This window comes from Dasypus novemcinctus, chromosome 9 (genome assembly GCF_030445035.2).
Source record: "Dasypus novemcinctus isolate mDasNov1 chromosome 9, mDasNov1.1.hap2, whole genome shotgun sequence".
NCBI lineage: Eukaryota > Metazoa > Chordata > Mammalia > Cingulata > Dasypodidae > Dasypus > Dasypus novemcinctus.
In genome coordinates, this window is record NC_080681.1 from 68,965,731 (window position 1) to 68,993,467 (window position 27,737).

Genomic DNA, 27,737 nt, shown 5'->3' on the forward strand with positions numbered 1-27,737 from the left:
TTTTACCCATGGGGAGGTTATACATTGATAAATGTTTCAAAAAGCTTCTGGTATCAGCATTATTCATATTACTGTCGAAACTCCAGAGCCAAGAAGGAAGTCAGAATAGCAGGAAGTCAGAATAGCAGTCATCATTTGTTTAGTTAAGACAAACATGAAAATAGTTGTTCCATTAAAAAGGGGGGAAAATTATGATAGCATCCAGTAACAGGAAAATAGATCACAAAGTATCTTCATTTTATAAAAATCCAGGTACAAACTACAGCACAGGGAACCCATTCTCCTTTCTCACACTGTCAATCAAGTTGAAAAATTTGATAGATTTTTAGTATGATTATTAAAGATGACTCAAACACCAAACCAAAAACCTAGGGAGTGTTAAACAACAGCAACAACCAAAGCAAAAGGAAGAGTGTAGGTGAAAATACGTAAGAGTAGAAAATCATGCAGCCTTCTTACCAGTATTTCTTTTTGTTGAATTCCTACTTTGCATTGCCACCCTTTTATAAAGGTGGCCACCAGAGGACAATACAAACAAGTGTTCGTGATGAGAAAGTAAACTACCTTGAGCTAGCTTGCTTAACGCTCATGGACCACACGTGAGCCCACGAGGATTTTCGACTGGACAATGTTTTTTTTTTTTGTTTTTTTTTTTGTTTTTTTTTTTTAATTTTTTTATTTTTTATTGACTTTGTAATAATATTACATTAAAAATATATATGTGAGGTCCCATTCAACCCCACCCCCCCACCCCCCCTCTCCCCCCCCCCCCAACAACACTCGTTCCCATCATCATGACACATCCATTGGATTTGGTAAGTACATCTTTGGGCACCTCTGCACCTCATATACGCACTGCCCTGCTTACCTGGCTCCACTTCATGCCATCCGCTTGACTGGCTGCCGCTTCCTGGGGAGCGCCCTTGGCCGGTATAAAATGGCTCTTCACCAGGACTGTCCATTTCATCCTCCACAGATTTGAGGCGCTTCGTGGAGCTGAAATAACAAACGGGTACAAGTTTAAAAGCAATCCAAACCACCTTTCTCTTGGACACTGCACCTCTGGCTGAAAGAAAGCCAAGGGAGGAAGCAATTGGTCTACTTAGGACAGTTCCAGTTCCAGTTCCAGGACTCTTTTAGGCTCTTGTTCAGTTTGGGGAATCACTGGATGTGGAGCAAAGTCTTGGGTATACGTTGTTCCAAGTGTCTGGGTTTGATTTTTATCGTCACTCAAGTTGCTGCTGATGCTACATCCTGTTCCCTTTTCCTCTGAGGAACTGGTGGCTGGCCTCTGCTCCAGTGTCCACCTGGAAGTGCCGGCAGTAAGCCCACATTTCCTATCGCCTCAGGCAGTGATTGGAATCTGGCCATCAGCAGTGTACCCAGACATCAATTCAATCCCTGCTGGCAACCCAGGAAGAACAGAAATCAGGGCTCAGGACCATTTAAGAAAAAGCTCGTGTTTTTTTTTTCCCCCATGTCTTCTCATTTTTCACTTGGATTTGTTTATTCAACAAGTATTTACAGCACAACTGCAATAGTCCAGGTACTGCTCTAGACAGCTGAAATACAACTGAACAAAATGGATGAAAACAAAAGGAAGGAGTGCCCTACCCATGAGAGGCAAGGGATGGAAAAAGACTGGCCCAATGATTCGCATGCCCTTCCTCTGCTCAGAGACACAAAGTAAAGTTCTAGTCCATTGAACAGGGATTTTTGGCTTTGTGGAGAGCTATGGTTGGGAAAATTCCACAATCGTTCTTCCTTTGACTGACTCAATTTCTCCCCCAATTTGATATTCAGAAGTGAAAAGATAATGAAATGCTATATGTTGCTATTCTTGTTACAGTTTTCTTAACTGATATATCACCAACACACCACTAGAATGGGTTGATTTCATACCTAGTGCAAATGCTTCTTAAGAAATTGATCCTCATGTGCCAGGGTACAGAATTTTTAATGTATTTTCATTCAACAATCATTTACGGTGTGCCTCCTACATGCCAGGTGCTGTCTAAGTGCTGAGATACAGAGATGAATCAGAAATGGCCCCTGCCTTCATAGACAAAGGTAAACAACACTGTACAAAAGAGATACATACAGAATATGGCGGGTCACACAATCGAAGAAGGAAACAATGATACTCCGGGAAGGTCAAGAAGACTTCCTAGGAGACGGCTCTGGAGCTGGGTCTTTAAGATTGAGTGCCGAGGACATGGGAAAGAAAGAAGGAAAGGCAGAGACAGGCCTTTCCTCGTTCAGGTTATTCAGCTGATGCACCACTCGGCACGTTTTAGTTTTTAAAATATGGAAATACTTCTTTATCAATTGGCAAGCTTCCATTATCTCAAGCCCCATAATTTTATCCCAACTTTGCCATCGAACTAAGTCCCAGGATCTGTTCATGATCCACACATTAAAGGGCTAGTTTCTGGCACATCTGGGGCCTTCCAGAACCTGGCCAAGCAGGGCAGCACCTGCTGGTTGGTGACACCCATGTCACGGAGGTCATCAGGCACCCTGAACAGAAACACCCCTCGGCGAGAGGGACAGTCTAGGCAGAGGCAACATCGTGACACATCCAGGGAATTGCCAGGCCTTTGGTAAGGCTGAAGTTGAAGACAGGCACAGAGAAAGATGAGGGTGGATGTGGCAGGCAGATACTGTGTGCCTGAATTTTATCCTACACACAATGTGGAGCCCCTAAAACACTCGAAAGAGGAGAGTGATATCAGAGTTACATTTTAGAAAAGCCACCCTTGCAGCTGTGTGGACAAGGGGTTAGAAAAGAAAAGGGGGAGAACCTCAGGTAAGGAGACAGTTAAGAGGCTACGGTGGCAATCCAAATCAAAAATGAGGAGAGCTCAATTTAAGGCCACAAATTCTAATTATTAAAGTCAGTGTCCCAGTACTTAGCCATTAAGTTCTATTCTCATTAAAGCTAGAACACAGGAAAGCCACATATCTGGACCACACTAGCCTATTACTCCAAAAAAAGGCCTTGTAATGCTTATTTTAATGTTCTTTCCTCGGCTTTTCTTGAAATGCAATAAAAAAATAGCTACATGAAGAACTTTTCTATATATCTTATAAAAATGCATCAAAAGGAAAGTCTTTTATAAAATTATAAAAATTATTTAAAAAGGGAAGTGGACTTGGCCCAGTGGTTAGGGCGTCCGTCTACCACATGGGAGGTCCTCAGTTCAAACCCCGGATCTCCTTGACCTGTGTGGAGCTGGCCCATGCGCAGTGCTGATGCGTGCAAGGAGTGCCCTGCCACGCAGGGGTGCCTCCGCATAGGGGAGCCCCATGCACAAGGAGTGCACCCCATAAGGAGAGCCGCCCAGCGCAAAAGAAAGTGCAGCCTGCCCAGGAATGGCACCGCTGACACAAAAAGATGAAGCAACAAAAAGAAACACAGATTCCCATGCCGCTGACAACAACAGAAGCGGACAAAGAAGAAGATGCAGCAATTAGATGCAGAGAACAGACAACCAGGGTGGGGGGATGGGAAGGGGAAATAAATAAATAAATAATAATTTTTAAAAACTCTTTAAAAAATTATTTAAAAATTGCTTCTAAGAAAAATAACCAGAAGAAAAAGACAGCTCTCTTGGAATGAGTCTCTATTGTTTCTTTTTATTGAAAAATGCAAATATTTTAACCTATTGGTTCTTCCCCTTTTTACCTTAGGAACCAGGAGACTCGGGGTTAAATTTAAGGCTTAATTTTGTTCAGTCTCCACATATAACAACGTATTCCATCTTTCCATATGATTTCTGGTCTCTTTCTATTTAAAATTACCTGTTCATTTGTTTGTTTGTTTTTAAAATTAAAAGCCACTTGAAATTATTTCAGAAGTAGGAAGAAACCAAACTAGAAAAAATATTTCCCTTAATTACCCTGGCAAATAAAACGCAGGATCTATATGTTCTGATTGGACTATGAAATCTGTGTTGGAGGGAACTGGTTTTTGCTTTTCTTTTGTTTTTATCTTTAAAACCTACCCACAGGGTTTGGCTCATAACAGGTGCTCAACATGCTGAATTGAGCTATTGGCTTTGAAATAGCCATATGAGTACACATGACAAGGATTCATCAAAGTGTCATGACTCAAGGACATGCCAGTTAGGGCCCCACAAGGCCAACTCCATGCTCATCATTCTTCCATTATTAAGGTTTTTCCGAGTTTTAAAAGCTTTTGATTTCCTTGGTGTCCTCTAATAACATGCAAATAGTCTGCCAGATATTAAATCTTAAAGGTAAAAGAATCTGCAGTTACTAGTTGACTAATTTGAAAGCAAGGATTTTCAGGGCTTGACACAGGATAGAAGTATGGAGGGTGATGGAAGAGGATAAAGGAGAAAAAAAGGTTTTAGAGTGGTAGATATGGCAGGAAGGATGGGGCAGGGCTTCTAAGACAAAGTTTACTGACTTCACAAATCTGCCAGTTGGTTCATCTTGATAAAAAAATGTACTTTATCCCAATGTTTGCAGTACCCTTTTTGTGATTTTGGAGGTGTTTACCCTGACAGAGTACAGAACCTTCAGTTAATGCCTTTCAATCTCCTTTATTTCATTTTTAAAAATTATTTTTAGAGATGAATCAGTTATTGATTTTGGTTTCTTGCTCTTGACTTTCTAACACACCAGTTCTATTCTCCCACAGACACTTAAGGGAAACAGGAAAGTACCAGTAAAAGCCATTCATAAAAAGGAGGACAAATAGTCTTCTAAGAAGTAACACACATCATCTCTTGCTCCTGCGTGAGGAATTTCACCTTGTGTTCCTAGCAATTTCACCTAAAGTTAAAGTGAGATTATTACCCTGGTTGCAAATACTTCTTAATCCCTGCTCTGTGCAAGGCCTTACGTTTTATCCATAAGACTGCGAAATGCCTCTTTCCCGAAGTTTCGTAATACCCCTCCTCGAACTAAACATTTCCCTTTACTTACGTGTCTCTACACTAGACTGTAAAGTTACTCTTGTGTGAAGTTATATCCACAATGCCTAGGACGATATCCTTGGTCCTTAATAAACGTCTGTTGTTGAACTGGGAGAGTTAGCCACTGTCCTTCAAGGGACTTAACCCAGATAGGGAGACAGGCACATGCACATACCTCAAAGATGGTGATAATAATTCAAGATAGCAAATGTTAAATGTCCAGGCAAAGGAGAGATACTAGACAATCCTTTTTTTAAGGTTTAATATTTTACTGTTCCTTATTCAAAGAGTCAGTCTCATTCCTGAGAGGATTTAGTGTGGAAAAAGAATGTTTTTTCAATGCTCCAACAGACCTGAGTGTGAACATGGGCTTTGATAGGTCTGTGATTTTGAGCAAGCCACTTAACTTCTCTGAGCTTTGGGTTGCTCCTCTATTAAATGCTAACACTGTCTAAGTTGTAAAACTCTTGTGAAGATGAAATGAGATCAAGTATGTAAAGCTACAGAGCAGGAGACCAATTAATATTGGCACAGCATGAACAAATATCTCTTGATTAATCAATTGATGAGTTTTTCTATGTAAATCTGGGATATTCTTCTGGGCACATTTTCTAACTGTATAAAGATGATTCTGCTGAGTCTATGTATTTAAAGAATATATTTTTTAAAAAGTCATCCTAAGAAGAGTCTAATGAGAGAAAAACAAACATATTACTAAGTTATTAATGACTGATGCTATTTATAATTAGCTTCTTATCAGGGTTAGTTATTTGCAGAATACTAGAACGACACTAGCTTTTTAAGTGACATTAATAACCAGCTTTCCACTCAGGCAGTCACAACAAAAGGCAACAAAAACATAGCTGAAGAAGTGTGCGGAAGGGTGGGGGTGAAAAGCACTGTTAGGGATGTGTATGGCACACGTGCAGAACACATGAAAAACAAACAGCACATCAACTTTTAAATTAACCACTGCCCACAAGGATTTGAAAAGTGTCTTCATGTTGACTGAACGCAGTTACACAAAATGTCCCTTCTACCGCAAACATTTGAAATCCTCAAAATTTATTAATACCTGAATGTGTTCATAATCTCACTGTTATATTAAAAATGTACTTGGAATTTCAGACTTTTTTTTCCCTGAAGAGCTGATACTATAGTGAGCTAAAGCAAAATTTAAACAACACAAAAAATGATGGTAGGATTTGGTTATTACATTTACGGAATGACTTTCTTTCAGCATCTTCAAGTGACTGATTTAGTAATGACTAAGCTGATTTTTTAAAAAATCATGGCAGTTAAGCTATTTAAAGACAAGGTAAGAGTGAGTAAACTTTCTATCATCTGGCAATTGTTTTAAATCATAAAACTCTAGTACTTGCTTTAGCAAGAATATATCTTTGTCAAATGTTTTCCTGAAAAGTACACAAACATTAAAGATCGTTCTGCAACACTCTTTCTTTGTTGTCACAGTCCAATGCCAAAGCCAATTTGTAGAAGAATACTGTGGGTTTAATGCCTAATCCCTTTCCCGCTGTTCCAGGTTATCTATAGACAACAGGATTGTATAAAATGCCTCATTTTGATTTCAGCTTTGTGACCTCAAGGGGATCAAGAACCCCGGGATCATTATCAGTTTGTGCTCTTCCAGCTTTATTTTTTTCAAGGTCTTCAATACAATGGGGTTTATGGTCCAGCCTCACCCTGCTATCTGACTGCATTCACTTTTAACCTTATTCCGGTATACTGGGATATCAAACAGGTTTCATCTCTTTGGCCAACTCTAATAGATCGGATTTTAAGACCCTTGGGAGATCAGTAGAATAAGAGCTGGGACTGGTCTATAGTGCCTGCTGTGGGCATGGAGACTGAGCTGGATATCACCAGTGTCAAATTTCTGCCAAATAAGCCAAAATACACATCCTTTTCCCTAGCCAAGCTTTGTTTTTCCTTTTCTAAGAACATGCTACATACATTATCCAGTCTTTCTTCATGCCTTTGCTCATGTATTTACCCCACCAAGAATACAATTCTTTTTCTTCTCCACCTCACCAATCCTAACTGACATTTACAGGCAAGCACAAGTTACCCTTGTTTTGATAAGGTCTTCTTCAACCATTTTTAGCTGATACTATATAATTTAGCTCACTGTTTTTTTATTGCCTAGTATTTGTTCTGCTTTATGAGCATCTGCCTTTTCTCCCCAATAAGACTGTATATCCTTTGGGCCTAAACCCACTTCTTTGGTATCTTCCACTACTATAGGCACATTGCTAAATGCCAAGAAGTCCCAGAGTTAAAATCAAGGTATGTAACTATGAAACATAACCTTTAAGAATCAACAGTTAAATTACCTGGTAGAGGATGTACTGGGTAAAGACCTCCTCATTGCTCCTGGACTCATGCTGTAGTATGAAGAACTTTCCAAATCTGAGAGAGAAAAATTTGGGCCAGTTCCTGCAGCTATTGGTGCTAGAATAAAAAGAACATGCCAGTTATAAATAAATGTATTGAATTAAAAAAAACAGTGAGAGCATATTTCCGGGTTGCATTTAACACATTTTAACTTTGCATCTACATGGTAAGCTTCTCTAAAATAATCGGTAATGAACTCCAAACTCAGAAGAAGGTTGACTATAAAAATAGTCTATGACAGAAAGATATTTTTCCCCTCTAATTATCTTTCATCTTTTCCCTTTTTGAAAGTAAATTGCCACCAAGGTTACAACATCCCTGGATACTTTTAACAAAAATATCGCCATGTTTTAGTCTGAAATTTTTCTTGAATAAACAGCCAAAACAGTCCCTAAACTCTTCTAAACTTTAATCTTGATAACTTCTACTCATCTGTATTTTGGAATTCTGTTCTGAATACTGACAAGAACAAATTCAACTTTCTAGGGCAAACATCCCCAACTACTTGCAATGAGAAATGTGTGATTTCTCCATACCCTGAATCACTTCAGTATCTTGCATGCACCTTTATTTGAATATTTGTCCTATCTTGTAATTTAAGGCTGGGGTCCTCAAGCCACAGTTTTTGTAAATAAAGTTGTACTGGAACACAAACACTCTCATCATTTACGTATAGTCTATGACCACGTTCATTCTACAATAGCAGAGATGACTGAGCTGGTTCACAAAGCTAAAAATATTTACTCTCTGGCCCTTTATAGAAAAAGTTTGACCTTTGATTTAAGGGATTATCAAAAATATTTTGACTATATGTGATTTTCATAGCTGACCCTTATGTGACATATGATTCCCCATATGTTTTGTGTCCTGAAGCCTACAGATGCCTTGTTTATGATAGCTGCTTAACAAAAAGTGAATAAATATCTATCAATTAGCTCTGTGTTAAAATTAATGGTAGTTATATTAGCGCAAATAATCTCTTCTTTTGAAAAATTATGCAAAAGCAGGAACAATAGATGTATCTGTCACTATATTGAAGCACTGGTTTGAGAGTTATGCCCATGTAAGTAGATATATAAATAAATTAAATAGTGGCTAATGTCTATATCAAGAATAATTAAAAATATCCTGAACCAGGGCCTTTCATTCATTCAACAAATTATTACTGAGATTCGTTATCTTCCAAGAACTGTGCTTGATGAGGAAGGCATTTAGGTGAAAGACATGGCCCCTACCCTTAAAACAGCTCCTAGTCTAGAGGGAAGGCTGGGAGGCCAGCAAGATCACTTTCACCACAGTCCAGTAAGTCCTTTTACTGAATTATTCCTAAATTTCTATGGCTGCATAGAAGCGGAGTATCTCACCCAGCTTGGGAATGACAGGTGCAAGGAGGCACAGAGGCCTCAGAAAATGTGGTGCTGGGGAAGAATGCTAACAGGACAAGCAGGAATTACCCAACTGAGAGCTATGGAGGCGTTCTAGGAAATGCATGTATAAAGGTAAAAGAACATAAAATGTTTATTCAACTTTTGACAGCTTAGTATGATGTAAAATGTAACACATAGGAAAAGAGGGAAAAGTTAAGGCCAGGTAGGTTTCCTTAAGGAACACAAATTTGAATTGAACAGATGCACATGTTTATAAGTTAATAAAGCACTAATGAACACTCTACCATAATCGGGGATTGCTGGGGTTCTATCAGCAGCATCTAACATAATCCCCAACACCAGTAGGCAATCAATAAGCATCCATCAAATGGAATTGATTATTGCATTGAGTTTTATTCACTAAAGGAGAATCAACAAAGTATGGGAATGCTATGATCAGATTTGCATTTACAACTCAGAAATATCACTATCTTGAGAGTATTCTTGGGGAATGGCAGTTGAAGAATATAATCCAAAAAAACAGTGAGGCTGCTCAATCATTTAAACCAGATAAGATGGGGGGTGGGGTCCAAACTCAAGGGATGGAAAGGAGGAGTTGGATGTAAGTTATTAGGAGCTAGAACCAAGAAAATGTGTTGACAGCTTGAATGTGGTAATAAGGGAGAAAGGGGGATCTGGGATGACTCATGGGCCTACTTCTTGGGAAACTGAGTGAATTATGGTGCCATAACTGAACTATGGAATCAAAGGAAGATATGAAGGGATACAACAACTTGCTGAGTATACTTAGTTGTTTGATTAATAACAATGATTATACCTTAATCGTAACTGCCATTATATAAAAACGGTCAATGCTTAAAAAACTGAAATTCACATATACTTTCTGAAATTCAATCAAATCTCTCAATGACAGGCCCAAGTAAAGGTAGGGCGTTTAGCACAAAAGCAAATGGTTAGGTTTAACAACCAGTGTAAGTAGGACTCTAGTGAACAATTTTGCCTAGCTAATCTCTAAATTTGTTTATATGAAATTTATTTCCCCTTCTATTTCATAATACTTTAAGTAAAAAATACCACAGAGGAGGGGCAATAAGATTATTCAAACATAGGTCTGGATCACCCATCATTACTCTTAGTAGCCTGAATGAGTCCACCGGCCCCTCTGGCATATAAAAAGTATTTATTAATGCTTTGTGTCTTAATGGAGCATAGGGAGTCACACTTATCTTTAACTAAAAAAGAGTGATAAGGCTGGTCAGTATCAAAGGTCTGGATTTAGATTTTCTTCCTAAGATTCAGATTGTGGTCAAAGTTTCAGCTGGACCCAGCAGTTGCCTCATTCCTGAGCACCAGAAAACAGCATGCACCTCGCTCTCTCACTCTTGGAAGGAGAGAAAGAGAGCAAGATGTGAGTGAGAGGGACTTGATCACGATTGGGAGAATTCTGAAGCACTCTTCACGCCTCCCTCTACCCAGCGGTGAGCATCCAGCTGCACTTATGTTTAACACTTTATCTGTCACATTATCTGTCTTGGAAAAAAAGTTGTACGTGTTTAGAAATTTTTAAAAGAAATCATTTGCATGCCTTATAAAGTTTTTTGTTTTTTTTTAAAGGAGAAAGAAGGAAAGAAAAAAGTAGCTTGGGAGAAATATGTAAAAAAACATCTGTCTTATCTTTTTAAAATGTCAAGGGAGGCAGAATATGTGAAGGAAGAAAAATACATGCATAAACGTGGTGTGCCACCTCTCAGGGAGGTTCAAAAATAATTAAGCCTATGGTAATATTCCTTAGTGCACCCATATTTACTTCTGGTGAACCACTCAGTGCACTGTCATTGTTATCTAATGGCCCCAAGTGGCCAGGTTGCCTTGTGCTACTGTCCCAAGAATCTATGGGCTTCTGGTGAGAAACATTAGGGCCTGACAAGCTGGTAACTTGTCTCGAGTTTTAAAACATCACTAAATTTCTGAAATGAAAACAGGTTTCACATCCTGGGTTAAATAATCTTAATGTACAGACCAAATTCTGCCTTCATTAAAACAGTCTTGTGGGAAGTGGACTTGGCCCAATGGATAGAGTGTCCGCCTCCCACATGGGAGGTCCGCAGTTCAAACCCCGGTCCTCCTTGACCCATGTGTAGCTGGACCATGTGCAGTGCTGATGTGCACAAGGAGTGCCATGCCACACAGGGGTGTCCCCTGCATAGGGGAGCCCAACGTGCAAGGAGTGCGCCCCGTAAGGAGAGCTGCCCAGCGCGAAAGAAAGTGCAGCCTGCCCAAGAAAGGCGCCGCACACACGGAGAGCTGACACATGATGTCACAACAAAAAGAAACACAGATTCCCAGTGCTGCTGATAAGGGTAGAAGAGATCACAGAAGAACACACAGCGAATGGACACAGAGAGCAGACAACTGGGGGGAGAAATAAATAAATAAATAAATCTTTTTTAAAAAAAAGTCTTGTAAGGGAAACCTCCTATTGCTATGGTCATTGTCAAAATGTCCTTGCAATGAGTTTGGCATTTTCAGTGTCTATAGTCTAGAGAACAGGAAGATACTTTGACAGGGAACTAAGAACTCAAAAGGTGAGCTTTAGGCAATGTGTATTAATATGTACTTTATTTATTGTACTTAATATAATCCCCAAAACAACCTTCTCAGGAAAGTACATTTTCTAGGTGAGAACTAAGCCCTGGGAAGAGGCTAACTAACTTGCCTTGAATTACAGAAAGGCAATAAAGAGGCAAAGCCAGGATTAAAATTCAAGGATGTTTGATACCGAGATGTGTGCTTTTTCTACTGTACCACACTGACTTCCATGTGTGGTATTTGCCCTAAACTTGAGTATATAGTGTCTTGGTCCCCAAAAGATTTACAACCTAGTGAAATGATAAAAAATAATAATAATAACACCTGAATACTATATCTACTGCAATGCCAAACCTGTTCAATCTCACAGGAGACATGAAAATAATGTGTTAGGAAAGTCCAAAGGAAAAACAGATCTCATTGGTTTGAGGAATCAGAAAAAAGTTTGATTCCAAGAAGAGTGGGCACTTCAACTGAGCCCTCAAGGATGGTTAGGATTTAAAGAGGCAGAAAAGCAGACAGAAGACGGTTTCTAGGCAAACAACAAAGCATGTGCAAAAGTTCAGAGGTAGGAAGCAAAGTGATGGATCTGCTGGAACCATGACAGTTTCTGAGTAGAGAAGTGATGTGATAATTGTTGAATTTGAGAACATTAATATGGGAAAAGGGGACTAAGACCCTGGAGGTGGGGAGATCAGTTGGAAAGCTGATCCAGGAGTCTTAGCAAGAGGGGATGGAAGCATGAACAATGAAGTAAAGAAAGAATGTAGAATTTTCACAACGTATATGTCAGCTCTTTCTGGGTTGTAAAGAGGCATACACTAAGAAAGAGCATAAATAGGTAAATTAGCATATTTTTCTAACATATACAAAATATCGATAAGAATTATATGACAACAATGCACTTTTTCATTAATAATGGTATTAAGCCCTTTTTGTCCATCAGGGAACTAAAAGTTGGCAAGAATTAAATGACTTGTCTAATGTCACTTAAGTTCTGGCCTGCCAAGATGTCAGGTTGGTCTTCTGAGGCTAAAGACAAACTGTCTTCTGGTGTATTACAACCAGTTGTATCGCGGGGAATGTTAAGGAAGGACTGGGCTAACACAGTCTATTCCATATATAGTAAAATCTGATTTCATTCCACTGGTACTTCACCATAGGCTTTATCATTCTTTAACTGTTTTACAGGTAATACTTTGCTTCCCAAATATACTGAATGCATTGTGAGAACTGAAAAGATAGATAGACACCATGGAGCAAAGAAAAAGTGCTGGTCTGGGAGGGATTGTCAGGAGTCCCAGCCCTGCCACTAACCACCTGTGTAACTTAGTAAGTCATTTCAACTCTTTGGAATTCATAATACTACTAATAATTATGATAATAAATGTGATAAGAGTTTAATGTATAGAATATATAAAGAACTCCTACAACAGCAAAAAGACAAACTATTTAAAAATGGGCAATAGATATGTATTGTCTATTTTAAAAATAGAATAGATATTTCTCCAAAGACATACAAATGGCATATAAATACATGAAAAAATGTTCGGCATCATTAGCCATTAGGGAAATGAAACCAAAACCACAATGAGATACCTCTTCATACCCACTAAGATGGGTATTGGGGGGAAAAAAAAAGGAACAAGTGTTGGCAAGGATGTGGAGAAATATGAACCCTTGAACACTGTTGGTGGGAATGTAAAATGGTACAGCTGCTGTGGAAAACAGTTTGGTGGTTCCTTGGAAAGTTAAGTATAGACAACCATATGGCATGGCAATTCTGCTTTTAAATATATATATCCAAAATAACTGAAAACAGTGATACAAATAGATATTTGTATACTAATGTTCATAGCAGCATTACTCACAATAGCCAAAAGGTAGAACAATCCGAGTGCCCAAAAACAGATGAGTGGATAAAAAAATGTGCCATACACATACTAGAATATTATTCAGCTGTAAAAGGAATGAAATTCTGATCTGTACTATAATTTGGATGAACCTTGAAGATATCATGTTGCATGAAATAAGCCACACACAAAAGGACAAATACTGTATGACTTCATTTATATGAAATACCTAAAATAAGCAAATTCACAGAGGTAGAAAGTAGAGGAAGGGGCTGTGGGTGGGGAAGTACTGCTTAATGGGTACAGAGTTTCTGTTTGGGGTGATGAAAAAGTTTTAAAACGTTTGGTGATAAATAGTAGCACAATATTGTAAGTATAATTATGTCACTGAATTGTACACATGAAAGTGGTTAAAATGGGAAAATTTGTGTTGTATACATGTTACCACAATAAAAATATAAAACACCAAAACACAGCACCAACTCTGCCACCACCACCCACCACTGCTACCCCCTCACTATCACCACCACCCTCACAATAACAAGGACCATCATTTATTAAACACTGTTTACGTGCCACACTCCGGCCCAGTACTTTAAGCACATCACAATACTGAGGCACAAGGAGGTAAAATAACCTTCCCAAATCATGGAGTCAGAGGATTAAGCTAGATGACCTTTTATCCCACAGAATTTAGACTTCCTATGTGTTCCTAAAGAGCTCACCACAGTTTTAGGTAAGCAGTTAATGAATCAATAAGTGTTTTAAATTAAGGAGAGTAAATAATTACCTTCCCCATTGGACCCCTAGACTTTAAACAATGTGAAACAAAACTTAAAAATTCTGTATTATATACATAGGTAGAGAGAACAGGCTCATCAACTTTCGTAAACAATATTGCAATTCCTCTTACTGTTTGAAGTATTTGTACATTTTGTTCTCAAAAGGTTAACTTCTGTAAACTGTCTCTTCAGAAGTTATTTCTATGTCACTCATGCCCCCAACCCCTTCTCTCCTGAGATGTGGTGAACATAGTCTTCGTGACATTTCTTAATAAATGGTTTGCTATTAAGGAATCATTATAGTAATGTGGGCTATTGGAAGAAAGAGGTTACTTTAGTAGCCAACCCACTTAATGACCTGCTCTTCTGTACACATTAGTAGTTGGATAAGGTTGTGGTTATTGAACTTCTGCCATCTACCAGAGACAATCTGCTAAGGCTAACATTGTTGGAAAGAGGGGATGATGGAAAAATAAATTTTATCCAAATTTTCGAGCTCTCTTTCCTGGGAGATAACAGTATACTGAGTTTACTTGTTCTACAGGGATCAGCAGGGAGCATTAACTAAATGACAAGTATGTCCAACCTATTACTAATGACATGTGCCCTTTCAGAGGCTACGATCCACGGAATCCAACAAATATTTATTGAGCATGTTCAGTGTACCAGGCACTGTTCTAGATCTTTGAGCTACATCAGTGGACAAGATATTAAAAAATCCCTGCCCACGTGAGGCTTACATTATAGAAATTAATCATAATAGCTGTTCCTTCTTCAAATTTGCTTAGCAACTAAAGGATACAGCATAATGGCCAATATATTCCCTTCAAAAGGATACTAAGGTTTAGCACTTAATTTCCAACTTACAAAATAACTACGGAAAGAAGAAAGGTTTACTTCTCTCCAGATTAAATGATCTAATACATTAAGACTTTGGGAACTGGTACTTTAAGACAGGGGTAACAGGGAGAGGAGGGGGAGCCAACAACAGCACAGTTCCATGGGCCCAGCACAATTTAGTGTTTTGCATTCTAGTGGCAAAGTTCTTGTAAGAAAGTCCATGTCACTGGCACAAAAGGAGTGAACATGGGAAAATACTTGTTCTTCTTTCTATCAAAGGCACAGTTGTAAAATGCACAATGCTATGAACACTCAAGCAAATCTGGAATCATCGTTAAAGGGAATTAACTTAGAAAGTAATTTATGGCAAGAAAATTCAACTCCTTTGTTATCTTCCTTTTACTGTAATATGCTTCCTGAACACCACCTATGAGAGAGGGCTTTTAGAAAGAAAAAAATAAGTATAGTAAAATTAACTCATTTTATAAATTTGTACTCTCTGCCAGTTTCCTGACTGTGGCTACAAGGGGTTGTAAAACTGATGAATTTGCATGGGAAAAGAAACCAGTGTAAGTAATTTGTGTAAGAGGTAACACGGACATAGACTGCTATAATTCAGACACCCTGCAGATAGCAGACTGCTGCAGTGTGAGCAGTTATGGGTTAGAAAAATGACCACGCTGCAGTCAGTCTGACTTGAATGGAAATCAATCATAAAGGTACTTTTTCTGCAGCTTCTACGCCACAGTCTTCAACAACTCCTTTGCCAAGCGTGATTTCTGGTCTGTAAACCCTATGCTGATCTCCTTTTTCTATCTTGCATTCTAAAAGGTCTGACCAAAGACAGGCTAGGAGTATGGTTTTCCTAACAAGAACAGAAAAGAAAGCACTGAACTAAAACAAGGATTTCCCTATATATGAAAATGGACTTTCCTATTGCAAGATTTTAGCAATCCTTTTTTTTATGAAATGCAGTATTTTTATGAAATGCTTGTAACCTCATCCAGGACACTTGGTAACACAGAAAGAGCCCTGTTGTCACATATCCACGTCTTGTGGATACAAGTTAAGGAATATGTGTGTTCTGTCAAAAGTGGCAGAAGGAGGCAAATATAAGGATTTTGATTTCTGAAAAAAGTTTCCCTTTCACTAAAATAACAACAATTCATCGAAACCCTTTTCTACTCCAACCCACATCATAAAGTTCATTTATCATGGACAGATACTTACTGTGAGCTCAATTTGTAAATTAAGTATATTCAGGAACTTTTGCTGCCATAAAGTCTTAGATCTCAAGAAAGTTAAATACAAACTGCTACACAGGAAGGAATTCTCTCCTATTTATTTCTTTATTCCTTTCAGTACACAGCACAGGAACCTTCATATATTAACACAGGCAATAAATGTTTATTGAAATGAACTGGCACTATAAGAGCATGTTAATGAAAAATTACTAAGCACTAATATTTATCAAGCAATTATTAGGTTCCAGGCAATGTGCTAGTTTTCTCTAATGGATCTCACATAATCCTTACAGTATCTCGACAGAATAAGTGCTGGGATTACACACTTAGAATTGAAAAAACTTAAACCTCTAAAGTTATACAACATGGCTGGAGCCACATAACTAAGTAAATGACAGAGCAGGGTTTGGACCCAGATATTTCTTGGTATCTACCCGAGGAAACAGTGGTGAAGCCTTTAGTTCTAGACACGCTTTCATTTCCTTTGTACCATTTTCTGCTTGGAGAGATGTCTATCAGTTACTGGGGAGATGGATTCAACAAGAACTTAAACAGAAAAATAATTATCACCTACCACTTAACTGGCAAAGCTTCTATCTCATTGTTCTCCCTTTGTTCTCACAGATCTTTACTGTTAAGAGAGTCTGCCAGTGTTTTTTTGGCTGAAGGTCCGTGACACTTGGTCTAACAGCAATCCATGGAGGGGTTAGCAATGCTGACTGATCTCCTGCATTAGTGGCTTCTGCCTTTGGGACTGAAATTGATTTTCTGCATTTTAGAGTATCATCTTGTCTTAGCTTTTGGTTGAGGTCAAATGTGGTACCCATTTAGTATCTGACACAGCATCAGCCATGGAATTAAGGCCTCCCTGATAGAAGACAGGTTTGACAGCCTCAGAGATCTTTTCACCATGATGATCTATAAACCAGGGGACAGAAGGGCTCCTAAGCACAAGCCCCTTAACCAAGAGTGCACTTGGGCTATCTGACCATTAGCTACTAGGGAACCAAACGACATCAACCTACCAATCCACAGCTGTCTAGAACAGTATTTCTCAATATTTTCACTCAAAACTGTTATTTCTCCTCTTCCATCTATTGAAAAATCCTCAAATCCAGTATTTGATGCAAGGTTTGGCTTTGCTACATGTTGACACCACCAATTTCATCCTAGACATGAGTACAGAATCACCAACAGTCTTTCTAAACAGCAGGAGTGAGCTATTACTACCACAACAGGTGATACATATCCCAGTCAAAATCTCAAATAACATTTGAGGCCTTATTGTGGGCTAATACAGAGTTTCTGTCAGGACTTTGGAATGTCCTTTCTCCACCTATTGGGTGTGAATATCTGTTCTTGAAAAAAACCGAGTCTTACTAGTGCACAAATAAAGGCTTATTAATAGCCACATTGTCACTAATGACCCCCAACATGCTGCTGTTACTCTCAGGGAGTTTTTGTTCATATTATAAGTAATAGAGAATTTCTCAAATGGTAGAGAACTAAGTCTCTTTTTAAAAACTCTTACAAAAAAACCAGGTGTGGCTAGCCACTTATAAAGTTTTTAGTGTCAGAGTTAGATGGAGAATTTTAGAACATTCTGTTATACATGAGCAACCCTAGGAGAGCAATTTCCAGAATAATACGGAAACATAAGCTTTGGCTAAAAACTTGAGGAACAATAATTTTCTGGCTTCCTAAAGTGAATAAATTTGATTTTTATTGGCACACTTCTAATTTTATCAGAAGTAGCAGCTCTGAAGGAGTCACTAGATTTGTTCTTTTAATAAACTGAATTTTAGAACATGAATTCTAAAATTGATCCTTTCTAATTTACACATATATATCAATTCTTCTTAATTATATATATATAAGTACCTTGCTGATAGTATGGTCAATAAAGGATTAGTTCTGAGCACAGAGTTACAGATCAGGGACAGAGGCATTGTTCAATAATAAGTTTGGTAGCTATCATAATTCAGCATCCACTCTACATTACACACTTGATAATCTCTCACTTAAGCCTCACAACACTCCTGAGAGATATTTCTATTTCCAGCACTCAGACTTAGGTCCAAAACACAGTTGGTGCTAAATAAATATTTGTCGATTGAATAAATGATTGTTACTTATGAGAGGGATAAAATATTGCCTGAAGTCATATAGTTAATAAGAGACAAAACCTGGTCTACAGACTTCATATCCTGGATTATTTTGTGATACCATTTTGCCTTCTGGAATACAGATTTTATATAATATATAGAGGAAGCATAAAAACAAGTTACCTAGAAAATATTAGAAATAGATGAACATACTAACAGAGATCATGACAAGAAATTGTATGTACATCAAGGTATTATATGTTCTGGGTAAATTTAGCAGGAACTTCATCTGGGAACAGAGAACAAAAGTCACCCAAAATCCTTCCGTGAAAACACTCACTGCCAGCTCAAACCAGGAGGGCTGTAGGAGCGTGAGCATACCGAAAGAACCACACCTCCTCACAGAGCACTGACGGATGGATCTGCTGATGTCATAGCCTTGCTCTTGCCACGGTTCTAACTTCAGCCAACAGGTGGTTCATTGTCAGGCACAACTCAAACACAAGGTGTGTACCCATCTCGATTTGTGGGGCTCAGTTGGCTGAGCCCAGAGTCAGTCAGAGGGTAGGGATGAATTTTACCCTATTTGGTTCATTCTCTATTGGGTAAAGAGAGTGAACTGGGATGGGATTCAGAAGAAAGCACAGTGTGAAGAAAATTTCTATTACAACCAGTTCGTTCCATTTGCTGCCAATGTTATTGTCCAAATATTCACTCCAAATATGTCAAGAAAATTAAAAGATGGATGGAATTCTCCTGCTTGAAGTTGTAGCCTCTCTTGGCTCCCTGGTGTGGTGATCGACCATCCCCACCACCCTGTTAGCTGACCTGGGTAAGTCCAACGAACCGGAGAGTAAGTGTTATAACTCTGCTGAGGCTCAGGGCCCAGCTGGCACATAGTCGGTCCACACATTCAAGTCTCCTGAGCATACACCAACCCTAGTGCCAACGACAGGTTCAGTAAAAGTGACAGAAGAGCATGTGTAGAGAGGTCACCACATCTGAGTCCAACTCCATCACACTCAGGAGCACAAATTCCAAAGTAGGGCCCACTGGCAAGGCACCAAACTCCAGAGCCATCTGTCATGACCGTAGGACCTGGGTGACTCTGTAGCCCTCAGCAGCACCGCTACTTGGGAGTTGTATCTACTTTGGATGTCTCTGAGATCCTGCTGAGATAAGCATAACCACGACCCCTCTGATGACCTCCCAACTCACTCTGAAGTCTCAGCCATATAAACTCATTTGTCTTTACCATTTCCCCCTTTTATTCAATGTCTTTTCTTGAGTTACAGGTGGAGTGGACACCGCCATCCCAGGGTCCTCAGGATGAAGGAATAAAATATGGATTACAGTGGACTTACTGGTATTCTACTATAGAATTACTGTGACTCAAGCAATGGAAAAAACTGTATCATTGATGGGGACACAGTGGCCACGTGAGTTGCTGAGGGCAGGGAGAGGGAAGAAGAGATGTGATATGGGGCATTTTCAGGACTTAGGAGTTGTCCTGAATGATACTGCAGGGACAGATGCAGGACATTATATATCCTGCCATAATACACTGAATGAAGTGGGAGAGAGTGTAAACTACAAAGTAAACTATAATCCATGCTGTGTAGCAGTGTTCCAAAATGTATTCATCAAATGCAATGAATGTGCCAAACTAATGAAAGAGTTTGGTCATGCGGGGGGTGGGGGGTAGGGAGTGGAGGTATATGGGATCCTCTTATATTTTTTTAATGTAACATTTTTTTATAATCTATATATCTTTAAAAAACCTATTAAAATTAAAAAAAAGAAAATTAAAAGAAAAAATTAGGCAACAAAATTTCCCTCTGAATTAATTCAACTTCAATATTTATTTTGAAAATGTATTGAATTATAGTAGAGGAAATCCACTAAATTAAGCCATCTAGACTGATACTTTTCTTACTAAGAGTATGGCAATATTTATAATTTTATCTTTCTTTGGGAGGGTGATTAAAGCTAAAAAATGAAATATTTGCCATGTCAGAGTATATTCAAATAAGGTGCCTTGGGCAGGAAAAAGGAAAAGAAAATACATAGGACAAATAAACATTTTCTATTTCATAACTTAAATTTTCTTTAAACACTGCATTTTGGAGCTAGACATGATTTTTTTAAAAAGGACTTCCATTCTTTTGTCTACTACATACCACACCCTCACTCTAGAAGAGGTTCCATTGACTTCTACAGATATAAAATGTGTGATGTTCGTTTAAAAATTACTAGTAGGGCCTGCTATTGACCATCTAATTATGCCGAGTTCCATTTATAAACATAGCTAACCACTAAGTTTATGGAGACTTTTTGTGCTGCTTTAATAGGATATTGATCGAGAGCATAGTTTGAGTGGACTGCCATTGAATTGTGTAATGGCAAACAAAAGGCAAGGTCACAGCAACTGTTCATGCTAGGGCTGCAGTCTATTTTTTATTATAATCTTTTTGTTTCTTCCTTTAATGCTTAAACACAAATGGTTTCTTTAAAAAAAAAAAACCTGTTTAAGAATATGACCTGTTTTTAAATTAATTTCCATGCAGTGATCATGGCTAGTGTTTTTTAAGAGGAGAACCAAGAGACCATTTGTCCAGAAAATAAAGTTTCAAACCCAAATATCTACCTCAAATATACTTTAATAAAGGTCTAAATTCCTGCAAATATATAAATGGTACCCCCAAATAACTAAACATCTGAAATTTCTTATCCTATGTCAATTTCCTCATTAGTTCTTCTTTGTAGGAACACTTTAGTATATTCAAGTTTAGGCTTATTCCTACTGAGGAGCTTAATTTTCTTATTGCACCATGTAGCTGAATTAATTCTGTAACTACTAAAGTTCCATCATGAGTTTAGAATATTGCCAACAGTTCTTATTGCAGTGCTGGCTGGAAAATCCAAGTGTATGAATATGGGTACTCAAAAGATACACAATGGTCCTGAAGACTTAAAAAAAGAAGTTTGAACGTGAGCCGTTATTTGGCTCTTAATGACGATTCCTGTGTGAGAATACAGAAAGAGTGCACATTTTGAAGGCAGAAAACAGCCACTAGGGTGCCACCTCATGCCAGGCTGAGGCATACGGCTGGCTCCATTCACTCTCACTCTCCATTGACAAACAGCTAGGCAATCCTGTAGCCAACCCAGCAGCCCAGCTTTGTGGCAGAGCCAGAACAATTCAGCTGCTGGATTTTAATAGATTCTGCAGCAGTGCAACAGGAACCAAAATCAGTCTGGGTAACTGAGAGTGGTTTTCACACCCAAAGACTCTGAAGGCTGGCCACAGCATACTGAGAACCCTGGCTTTTCAAAATTCCAGGGCCATGAAGTCATTCCCAGCCACGAAGTTTACTTAACCCTTGCAGTCAGTTCGGGTGTACAAACCACTGCTAGGAAATTAAAACCCACTAGGCCAGAGTCACAATGGCTTGTGTGTATTTGCGGTTTTCCTCTTTCCCAGCAAAGTATTTAAGGTTTCAGTCACTCCACCAACTTCAAGTAAAATAGAGTCAGCACTTTAAAAGGAAATGGGCAGAAGTAGAGGATTTTTAGGGAGAACTTTCAGTGTTCATCCAGGAAGGATATTCGATAGCCTCAAAGCACACACTTGGAGGAAAACACTGGTGCAAAATAAACAAAAGAGCGGGTGTGGAAAGAAAGAGCTATCTAGGCAGCATCATTTAGTAGCCAGTAGAGTGGGCGCTCTTTGTAGCAACTTCATGGGAAAGAGACCAATCTGAAAATGCCTCTAGAAGTCTTTGTTTGAAAATGTAGCATCATGTAAGAGCCATTTCACCAGATGGTTCCTGTCTCTTTCCTTATAGTATTTTGCTAAAACAACTTTAGGGATTCTGAACCACATTGTTAACCAGTGTAAACTCTCTCCCTCGAAGCAGAGAATACTCTCTTTCTCTCTGGTACAGTGCCTTATGGTCAGTATTCCACACCCCCACTCCCTCCACCCTACCCCCGCAACAAAGTAATAAATAAGTTGAACTACTTTCAGATGGGAAGAAAAGTACCAGAGGGAACAAACACACACTTGCTCTTAAGCTATAGCACATCCCTGCTGCTAAGAGAAACAGTATCTCTTTTCTTGGACTTTACATGATAATGCAAACTATTAAAGGGCAGGTGGGCAGGAGGCAAGGGTGAGAAAGGAGATAATGGGAGACCGAGGGTTCAGTCTGCCAGCAAGAGTTCCTGATTCCAACAGCTCCATGTCTCAGCTCAGTATAATTTAATGCAAGCAACCCTGTCGCCTGACCCCTTCACCTCTAGCTTCGTGAAGCTAAGCCAGCAGCTTTCTCTTGAGTTTCTCTGCCATTGCCACCTCTGTAGAAATACTATTATAAACAACAAACTTAGCACAAACTTATTTCAGAGAATTCTCATAAGGAAATACTGAAATAGCACTTTCCCTTCCCTTATTAAATTTAAAAGGAGAAAGGCTAAAACTGGAAATGTAGGGAAAGTAAATCTTTATATTAGTAAATTTAAAAATTGGATAGTAAAGATCCAGAAGGAGGGAAAAATTTAAGCCAAGGTTACCATTAGTGTAAAATTTCCAGATCATATATGGAAAATTAGTTGTGACTGGTAGACCCAAAGGGAGAGGGATAGATAAGATGAAATTAAGAAGACCTCTGCAACACAACAGAAGAGTTCTTAAGAAATTGAGGCTATTAAAACATCCAGGGAAAAAATGAAGTATTTGAACTTAAGTTTACATGAAAATATATATTTTTAAATTTTATTTATTTCTCTCCCCTCCCCACCCCCCAGTTGTCTGTTCTCTGTGTCCATTTGCTGCGTGTTTTTCCCTGTCCGCTTCCGTTGTTGTCAGCGGCACGGGAATCTGTGTTTCTTTTTGTTGCGTCATCTTGTTGTGTCAGCTCTCCCCGTGTGCGGTGCCATTCCTGGGCAGGCTGCACTCTCCTTCGTGCTGGGCGGCTCTCCCCACAGGGTGCACCCCCCGCGTGTGGGGCTCCCCTACACGGGAACACCCCTGTGTGGCACAGCACCCCCGCGCACATCAGCACCGTGCGTGGGCAAGCTCCACACGCGTCAAGGAGGCCGGGGGTTTGAACTGCAGACCTCCCATGTGGTAGACGGATGCCCCAACCACTGGGCCATGTCCGCTTCCCAACATGAAAATATTTTCAACCTCTAAAAAATACCCAAATAAATAAGCCATATATTAATTAACTTTAACAAGAAATGATTAATCATTAAAAGGATAGACTCCTTGGATTCTATTTAATTCTATAATTCTATATAATTCTATAATCATTTAAAGGATAGAATCCTTGGCTTCTATTTAATTCTATAATATAGGAGAGGTCATGCCATAAATGTCTGCAGACAGACTGCAGGTAAAGGAAAAAGAACATGTTTCTTAACTTCTTTTGAGTTTCCTCATCTTTAAAAAGATCTTTAAAAAATCTCCTCCATCTTTAAAAATGGACAATAACACCAACCATGGGAAGATTAAATGAGATAATGTTTAAAAGCACCTACCATAATGTCTGGTACATAATATATGTTTAATAAATGATAGATGTTGTCATTTTTCATATTATTATTGCATCATGCTAATAGAGCTAACTATCATGAGTTTAATCAATTTATGAGCCAGTTAGCTTATTTCTATTTCAAGGATGCAGAATGTGCCTCAGTACCACTCACGTATAAAAAGTTTTCAATGCAACTCTAAAGCGCACTCAGCTCTTCCAACACAGGGAAGGTGGCAGCACTGTAAGAAACGGTTAAGAATTTAGATTTTGATTCCATCGTGTGGCTTCTCTAAGTGGTAAGTCTTTCAGAAAGGTGTGTGGGTGAGGAAACATGAGCTGGGGGATCTTTATCCCAGCAGCCAAAACAATCTTGTGAAATATACCCTGACAAACCTGGATTAAAGATTTCCAAGGGGGAGGGTGCTCTGGATTACAGTGGACCAGTTTGGCCTGAAGCCATGATTTAGCTGACACAGTCCTGTCCCACTCTTGCCAAACAGTTTCAGTCAGCATGAGGCCATGTGTGAGTGAGTCCTGGAGCGATTACACAGCAGTGCACAGAATCAAAAAGCATTCAAGAGCCAGAGGATGCTCACGATGCCAGGCATCTACACGACTCCTCTGACAGGGACAGGAAACCATACCAAGGCCCTCCACAAATTCAATCCCGCATCCAGCCACACCCTCTGGCAGTCTTGAAAGTGGGCAGCCAGGCTATCTTGGACTGAATGGAGGTCTAATCAAGCTTGGAACTGATAAGCACTGGTATACAAGACCTTGGAGGGAAATATAAAAGTGGAAGAAGGACATGATCCTAGGGGTCGTTCTGAGCAGTGTGGGCCACCTCACACAATCCTCAGCCTTAAGGAGGCTGAGAAAGACTGACTGGAGGCATACCACGCCAGGGTAGACTAAAATGGTCCTGGGCTCCAATTTTAGAATTAAAAGGATTTTTTCCTTTTCATTCTTTAAGGCTATGCTTAGATTCTAGAAAGAGCGCAATAAATGTATTTCCCTGATAATGATACTATGAAAGGTATACTTGTATTTATTCTCTCCATTATTAGTATTATTATTGTAACTACAAGAAAAATGTAGGATATTGGCCACTTTGAAAATACTTAAAAGATAAAGCACACACATAAATAAACTGTTATTTATCTATGACAAATAAGTGGCTAATCTGCTGTGCTATAACTAGGGCAGCATATCCCCCCAGTAAACAAGGCAATCTAGTATCTACTTAACTGGTTGCTCCTTTAAGTACATATTAGTGTTATGGCTGCAATTCCTCCGTTCTGAGTCACAACTGCTGCTCCTAACACCTCATTCCTTAGTGTTGCAACTACCCCACACTGGAACATCCCAACATCAGCCACGGATCCCTGACTCCCAAAACTCTACTACCTGCAGTTACCTTCCGGCTATTTTCCCTAAGACATTTGTAGTTTCAAGTTCCTTTTGGAGATTCTGGCATTGCACAGACTTAGCTCAATCATTGACCTGTTTGACTTCTGGGAAACAAATTAAATAGTCTCAATTTAACTCATCTGGAAAATGGGGGTGATTTGTTATCTGACAAGTTTATTTTAAGGATTAATCTATGTAACATACAGGAAAACCTAGCACAGTGCCTGGCAGATAATAAATGCTCAGAAGACATTAGATTTTATATCTATCCTCCTAACCCAGATTCTCTGTCCCCACTTTGTTACACTTTCAGGACTCTTCAGTCTTCTAGCCTACAAATGACTTAAACAAAAACAGACAAAATCAGGGGCTGTGGGATCAAGGATGGTTTGTCTTTGCTTAACCAAAATCTTGTCATGGGACTGACTGGCTTCCCAGGTCAATCCTGCAAGACTATTAACAAAATGAATGAGAACTTGAAGAGAGAGTATTCATTTTTACTCTACCTCATTCCACAAAAGATTTGATGCAGCTTGAAACCAACTTTACCAACATAAATGTTATCTACAAATGGTTTTTTAAGTAGGTGGGGGTTAAAATTTTTTTAATAATTGGCATTTCTTTTTCCTTCTTTTTATTGAGGCATAGATTATCACAGTCTCTGTAGATATACTTTTAAGTAAAAACAAAGAGATATACTTGAGGGAAGGCAAGAATGTGTGTGTGTGTGTGTGTGTGTGTGTGTGTGTGTTGAGAGAAAGAAACAGAGAGAGAATCCTATACCTTCTCCTTGGACTGTCTGGATTATGTCATAGCAAAAATACAATCAATGACCATTTGATCAATGGAACAGGGTGGTGACAGGTACTCTTAATTCACTGTTGTTAGTGAGTATTGACAAGCTGGTAACGATCATGCTGTACTGTGTCACTCATGCTAAGGGCATTAGCATTCTTTAAAGGTCAAAAGCAAATTCTTTAAAAATGCAGAACTTCTTAGAAATCAGGGAAGCTTCTGAATTTTCTTTAACCAAGTTCACACTATAAGCATGGGAATATACGAGATGTTCAGGATTTCAGCCTCTTTCCTCATGCCTCACATGAAAATGATATTTAATTCCTGATTTAAATTCTTGGCTGTCAAACTTCATGGCAAAATTCTTCCAAAGGGTGAATGAAAAGGGGATTCTGAAAGCTATTTATGTCTCTAAGATGCATAGGCAGAAAGTAAGCACAAACCCAAGGCAATTCTGTACTAAATCAAAGCAAGATTATACTTACTCTGTGACACTCTTACTAGCTCAGTCACACTAAAAACACCTGATGTGACAAAACTGTCCTGGAAGCCCAAATGTCCTGGGGAAACAAAAACAAAAGAAAACAAAGTGTCATAAATAGCACATTTGACAAGAGAACTCTAACTATTAGTTTCATTATGACTTAAAAAGTGACGTCTAATTTCATACTCCGCTCTAGTCAGAATTTATGTGGGAGGGCACAGTCATTTAGTTATGTAGATGGGTTTTTGGTTTGAATCTGGAGGTTATGGAAAGCAATGACACAACCACCGGGTGATTTTCGAAATGGTTAAAAAGAAAAATTTCAACAGGAAATCTGAAACAAAAGGCGACTGAAAATACGTGGTTACCTTGAGTGACCTCTGCAATCTTAACAATTGGGATGAAAACAGTATACCTAGGAAACAGCCAGGATAGCTAAGTTCCACAATAATTTTAAAATGTTATGCTCTAAAGAAACAGCTGATCAGGATTAGCTATCCAGTCATTCAAATCAACAAGATTTAAACATGTTTACTTCATTTCTAGAGGTTTCACTGGGGGACCTGTTAAAAAGCTGGTTTAGAAAAAGCAAGTCTGAACCTTTGAAATACAAAAACAAATTCTCTGAACATAAATAAAAATTCACATTTGTTTAGAAAACATGAACTTTTTTGTGTTGGTTTAGTTCTACTTTTTTGAGAAAAGATAAATGGTTCAAAATGTTGCTTAAGCTTTGAATTTTGCATCTGCTTCTTTTACACTCATAATAGTTAATTTCCTTCAAGATATCTGATATTACATCTATTACCAATTGCTCATTTACTTTTATGGTATATTCAGACACATAAGACTTATAAATGGTAAGCAATATGTAGTCAATGATGTATAGCTTCCCACCCTGCCTCTAAATAATCTCCTGAGTTTATGAGTCTCACATAGTTAGACTCTGGTTAAGAAATCTGACTATAGGACCAGCTTAATTGCATGCTTTAAAAGTAGGGTTAGAGGAGAAGTTGTTGGCTGATGGAATTCTTGGAATAACTTTTCTTTGAAATAAAAGCTGTTCTTTGAAATAACTTTTTTGAAGCTGTTCTTCGAAATGCCTTTAAGGAATACAACATAAGAAAATAGACCAATCTGAATAGATACCAATCTAGAAATAAAATTTATGTTATTGATAAAAGCTAGATTTTGCCCAATACTAAGATGAAGAGAATTTACCCATGGCACAGTGTATGTGTTGATAAACTTGCTAAATGGCATTAACATGAACAAATGAACAAATTGCCATGTTTTGGAGACTATAAATGCAATTACAAGAATTATTCTTTTATTTTTGGTTTTAT

The 27,737-nt window shown here is 38.6% G+C and overlaps 1 protein-coding gene across 10 annotated transcripts in view; it reads right to left on the reverse strand.

Moving 5' to 3' along the window:
- Positions 1 to 27,737, reverse strand: part of NFIA (nuclear factor I A) — a 530,380-nt gene that overhangs the window by 103,588 nt on the left and 399,055 nt on the right. For all 10 annotated transcript variants that reach the window (XM_058303489.2, XM_058303492.2, XM_058303488.2 and 7 more), the window contains 3 exons: positions 26,393 to 26,467; positions 7,301 to 7,418; positions 869 to 996 (listed from right to left, as the gene is read on the reverse strand). In XM_058303489.2, coding sequence (XP_058159472.1) covers positions 869 to 996; positions 7,301 to 7,418; positions 26,393 to 26,467 — 321 coding nt within the window. The remainder of the gene's footprint in view (positions 1 to 868; positions 997 to 7,300; positions 7,419 to 26,392; positions 26,468 to 27,737) is intronic.